The 6,000-nt window shown below is 37.9% G+C and overlaps 1 protein-coding gene across 2 annotated transcripts in view; it reads left to right on the top strand.

Moving 5' to 3' along the window:
* Lix1 (limb and CNS expressed 1) overlaps positions 1–5,018 on the top strand; it is a 65,474-nt gene extending 60,456 nt beyond the window's left edge. For both annotated transcript variants that reach the window (XM_013513047.1, XM_005382220.2), the window contains exons 5-6: positions 2,617–2,694; positions 4,324–5,018. In XM_013513047.1, coding sequence (XP_013368501.1) covers positions 2,617–2,694; positions 4,324–4,611 — 366 coding nt within the window. In that variant the 3' untranslated portion in view covers positions 4,612–5,018. The remainder of the gene's footprint in view (positions 1–2,616; positions 2,695–4,323) is intronic.
* Positions 5,019–6,000: the final 982 nt, after the last annotated feature.

Consider the following 6,000-nt stretch of genomic DNA (forward strand, 5'->3'; position numbering starts at 1 on the left):
AGGCACAGTGGTAAGAGTTCAGTCAGGCAAGGTGCAGTTTCAGGAACGAAGCTTTCCCACCTTTCCACATTAGTATCATTCATGATGATGTGAAAACCTGGCCAGGGTCAAGGAGAAGAGGGACCGTGAGAAGGCAGCTTCCCTGGTCATCAGACCCAGGGCCCTGGGCAGACAGTGGGGTATCTGTTTGGGGCATGGAAGGAGAAATCCAGCTGAAAGTCATGTTGTATTTTAATTAACGGAAACACATGATTTTACTTCTACTGAGAGCTCTTTGGGTTCCCGGGGTGCTTTCTGTGCGGTGGAACACAGACACAATGCTAAACTTGATTTCAGAGGGAGAAGAAAATCACCTGATTGTATGGCAATTTCAGACATGAGGACAATGCCCCTTGCTCCTATGATGATCTTATACCTTCTCACTTGACCAGATAATTTCAAGATGCCTTTAAACTAAGACTTTGTAGCTCTTGATTTCCCTAATGAAAATTTTTCCTGGATAAGCAGAGATAAAGATAGTTAATAAAAGTCAGCTTTTGGGTAGACAGTAAGATACTATCTAAATGTTAAATTTTCATAACTGTTTTCATGAACAAGAAGCTCCGTAGTTATAGTGAGTTATTTTCCAGTAATTACGTGGCTGTGGTTGATGCTGTTAATCCTTAATAGATATTTTCTGACAAAAATGAAGACAAAAAATAGGAAACAGGGAGATAGATCCTTTGCAAATGGGAAGGAGACCAAGAAATGGGGGGAGAGGGAATGGAGGGGAAATGGAGGGGATGTAAAATAAATTAAGTTGTGTTACGTACACGTACCAGCTCTCCATGATGAATGCAATCATTATGTACTGAAAACACGTACTAATTAAAGTAAAAAAGTTTTAAAAGTTAAAGACAGTCCCTCTGTATGTGAAACTCAGGTAAATTCAGCGGAACATTGCTAGTGCTAACCACATTAGGAAAATAAAAATCTCTGCCAAGTTGCTACACCTTGGCTCACCCTTGCTCTTGGGCAGGAAAAGGAAAAATTGAGCCCATAGGATTGCTGCTATGCTCAGCTACGCTCAATGCCATTAGATGTGGAAAGCAGCAATATTTTTTAATGTCAATATAACCTTATTCTCCGTGTGTTAAGGCATTCTCCTTGACTGAATTTATAAATTTATGGTTTCTGTAGTTTGTCTGTTATATGTTCTTTATTGTTAAAGATGAAATTATAATAAATTTAGAGACTGAGTTGGCTTTTATTTGTGATTGTAGAATCAAGGACGACTTGATTCCATACAATAGAATGAGGGTTCCGGTGAGTTGAGCAAAGGGGGTTAGATCGATAGGCAGAATAGGGACGAAGAAAGCAGAAATATAATAAAAAATTACTTTCCTTGTTAAGGTTAAAGTGAAGGGGATTTCCATAGCATAATGGCTAACACTGTTTTTGGCTGGTTTTTTTCTGTCATTCTCCTCACTTCTGAGAAGGTCAGATCAGCAACATAGTTTCACCTTCCTGAGATGGAACACTAACATGAGTGTCTCTGTTTTCGTTTGGTCTATGCAGGAACTGCATGCAAACGAAGGACTTCCTGTAAATTTTATTTTAAAATATTTACATATGTTGTTTTGGGCTTAAATTTTTAAAGCTTAATTTTTTTTCTTTAATGTACAATGTACTTACAGGGTTGAAAGCTGAAAAAGTTATCTAAATGATCATCAGAGGGGGCAGGAGGTGTAGCCCAGTTGTAGAGTGCTTGTTCTTCTTGGGCATGTATGAGAACCTGGGTTTGATCCCCAGCACTGCAAAAACAAAACAAAGCTAAAACAGCAGAAGGAATTCCTCCCACTTCTGTCCTCCCCACATATATTTTTTATTCCCAGAAGGAATAAATGTCAGCATATTTTTTACTTGTTTTTTGTTCTGTTGTTGTTGTTTTGATTATATATTTTGGTTTGGTTTTGGTGCTGGGGATTGGATTTAACTTAAGATCTCATGAGCGCACCTCAGCTACAGCCCTGGCCTCTGTTACAGAACTCTCCTAGACACTTACAAGCAAATATGCATATAAGGGCCTTCTATACTTTTTAAATTAAATAGTAGCACAAATTATGCACTATTATGTACTTTGTTTGTGTTTCAATATGGTAGAATTCTTTATATTAGAACCTAAAGAGTGTTTTCAGCATTTGTGTATACACAGTATTTAGTACTGTGGATGTATCATGCTTTCTTTTACCATTTCTCCAAAAATGAAAATTTAAACCATTCCAATTTCTGGCAGTTTCAAAAAATGATACAGTGTATATACCCTTGTACATTATTCTCAGATGTGCCAGTATATTTAGATAATCCCCATTGGGTGTATAATTACTAGAGTATGCATTTTTAATATTGTAAAATAACTTGTCAATTATTTAGTTATTTCATTATGCAAGTACAGGTATGGCAAGGAAGTGGAAGATACATTCTCTGGGAGACTTTGAAAAGCATCCCAAACAGTTCTGATATTATACTTTTATGTTTGCCCTATGTATTTGGGGATCAGAGTTATGCCCTGCTGAAACTCTAACTGACATAAACATTTGTGCTTCAAAACGAATGACAGATATTTCGGTTTCACAGGAGCTGATGACCATTTTCCAACTACTGCACTGGAATGGAAGTCTCAAGGCTCTTCGTGAAACAAAGTGTTCTCGACAGGTGAGGTTTTTCCAGTCAGGACCAGGTTTGTGTTGCAGGAACTAAGCAGACAACTCACCATTTTCCTAAGAGATTTCCTTTATTGGGACATTGCTCTTGCCCTCTTAAGAGCAGAGGGCAAATGAAGACCTATATGTAACAGACCTGGGCCAGGGACTGACCAAGAATACACACTGGGAATGTTGGCATAGGACTCATTTAGACACTTGCACCGAATGCAGAATAGAGCCGTCATTAAGGAAGAGCAGGAGGGAAGTGGAGAAAGCACTGTTGGAAAAACCTGCTCCCTGACATGAGCAATGTTAGTTATGGCAGAAAAATATTTCCCACTGAATCAGAAGTCCTTAGTGGGCAACAGAAATGATGTGAAGTTGGACAAGGTGGCCTTCGATCACCTCAATTTTTTGATTTAGAAGGTTTTATTTTTCAGAGACAAGGTCTCACTATTTCTACATTACTTATGGGGGGGGGCACACTTCCCTACTGTTTAATAACCATTGTAAAATCCTTCCTGTATATTTACTGGTTTCACCTGCTGTCTTCCCAGATTTGTCTTTTCTATACCCACCAATTTGAAAGATGGTAGTTTACTTTTGAGAATTTCCTAATGGGAATTTGTAAGAAGAACAAAGCCTCTATTAGCAAGATGAAGGTAGATGTAAGAGTTTTCCATGCACCGCAGCCCTAGGAGTTTGAAGCTATTCTTTGCTTAGAAAGTCTGGCTTCCAAAATGTCAAAGATGGAAAAGAAATGAGTAGCTGACAATGGCTTTGGCTATTTTTTTTTCCTTTTCTTTGATTTTATAAAAGCCTTTGAAATATGCCGAGTTGGTTATAAACACTTTTCCATGATTGGTTTTAATTTGTTAAGGTCATAAATAAATACCATATGTTCTTAGAAGTAAAAATAAGCAATACATCCACTCCACATAATCAAACATATATGACAGTATGCTTTATTGATAATTTTTTCATAGAAAAAATAAAAGTTGTGGTTAATTCTTAATTTTTGGCAAAAGTAAGAGACAATGTATTATGAAGGTGTCATTGTGATACCAATAATGATAATGTCTACACTCCACAATACATTTTAAAGTTATTCCTCCAGTTTTGGTAAGGCATTTGCGCTGTTATCCTCCTGATCTAACAGCACAGCAGCTAGGAAGTTGACACTCCTGGTTTCTAAGTCTTGTTCTGAAGCCCCCTTGACTACAGACTTCCTGCTTTCTACAATAGGTGTGACCAAATGCATTTTGCCCAAATTGCTCTGCTAGCTATTTCCCTTTTTCTATCCTGTCAAAAGAAATAATGCAGGGTGGAAGAGTCGCATGAATAAACAAGATAATATTCACAGCAATTATTTTAAGAATATGTATTTTTTTTAAAAAAGCATGCATTTTCTGGAGGCATCTTGGCTGTGCCTTTGTTTACATTATTCTCATTACTAGTGCTATGTTTTGACCCAACCTGGGGTGACTTGCTTTACCCATCCTTTCCATTAAAACAGTGGGTCAGTGGGATTTGGTCCTAGGTTTATTTGTGGGGCCGTGGGAGGAGTCATGGAAGGCCAAGTGCACCGCTGCCTATGCTGCCCTTTCCTGACTCTGAACTCTTGTTCGTTGGCTCCCAGGAAGTCATCTCCTACTATTCCCAATATTCCCTCGATGAAAAGATGCGCAGCCACATGGCCCTAGACTGGATCATGAAGGAGCGGGAATCACCAGGAATTCTCTCCCAAGAGCTACGAATGGCCCTGAGGCAACTGGAGGAAGCCAGGAAAGCAGGCCAGGAACTGCGATTTTACAAAGAAAAGAAAGAAATTCTGAGCTTGGCCCTTACTCAGATCTACAGTGACCCCGACCCTTCCTCGCCCAGTGATGACCAGCTGAGCCTCACGGCCCTGTGTGGCTATCACTAACAAGGCCAAGTCCCAGGTGCCCTGGGACTCTAACCTTAGGAAGCTCTTTGCAGGAGGTCCTCAGAGGCGACCTGACGCTGTACAACCCCCCAGGCATGCATCCATCTCAGAATGTGAGTTGCAGAACTCTTACCAAACCTTGCATCCCACTCTACCCATTTTCCCATCACACACTCGGCAGAACCATCTCAGGATGAAAACAAGATTGTTTGAAAATAGTTTCCAGGGCTGGCTCCACTTTAAAGCCTAGCTGGCATGTACCTTGCTAGATTCTAAATGTTGTTTCCAAGGATGGGCCATGATCGCACCCTCCAAAAAAAGAGCCCATCCTCCAAGACTAGGAGTAACATGATAACAATTTTGAAGTACATGGTATTAAATAAACAATATGAATGTTTTAAAATATATACAAGAGTCAGAGTCTTGTTCTAATTTGTGAAAGCTAAGTGATAGTTTATACTCAGGTATAATCTAAGGCAATTCACTAGCAAAGATCTCAAGTGGCCATATTATGTCTTAGATAAATTAAATTTGGGTTAAAATTCTATTGCCATAATGTTTTAAAAACACATTCTTCCATAAAAGAGGATAAATATTACTTAGAATATTAATCTCACTCTTACTCCTCAAGAAGAATTAATGTCCAATTTCTGTGAGTCTTGCAGTTCATCATGTTCATTTTTAATTTGCAAATAGACAACTTGAATTAATTTGCCTTTATTTTTGCCATTGAAGACATACATCTAGAATGGAGAAAATCAATCACATTTTAGAGATTAAAACATTTTGAAAAAGCATTGGCATATAACAAAGCTCTTGCTTTTGATTGATTCCACAGAGATTAGAGAAAAAATCTGTAACTGTTGTTCAAAATTATAAGAAATCAACTGAATATCATTATTAAATCTTTGGAATCTTCTTTAAAGAAGGGATAGGACATTGCCATGGCTGTGTGATACATCAGTGAGTGTCAATCAACCGATTAGAAAATCACAATCAAATTTAAGAATAACATTAATGTCAATTTTCAGTGCTCATAGATGTTTCCATATCTATAACATGAAAAAGATTACTCTGAGTTTAGTCCAATAATTTAAATTAAACAAAACAGTTTTCTCAATTTTAAAATATTTCAGCTGAGTGTGGTGGCGTGTACCTGTAATCTCAATTCTCTGGGAGGGCTGAGGCAGGAGGATCACAAGTCCAAACCCATTCTGATCAATTTAGTGATTTAATGAGACCCTGTCTCAGGAGAAAAAAATAAGTGAAAAGGGATGGGTATGTAGATCTATATGTGAAGGTCTTGGTTTAAGTCCACAGTAATAAAAAAAGTTTCTTTTTCTTTTTGTTTATGCAAATACAAATTAACTTTCCTAAAAGCTAAATTTT

This window comes from Chinchilla lanigera, unplaced genomic scaffold, assembly GCF_000276665.1.
Source record: "Chinchilla lanigera isolate Chin_1 unplaced genomic scaffold, ChiLan1.0 scaffold00017, whole genome shotgun sequence".
Classification (NCBI taxonomy): domain Eukaryota; kingdom Metazoa; phylum Chordata; class Mammalia; order Rodentia; family Chinchillidae; genus Chinchilla; species Chinchilla lanigera.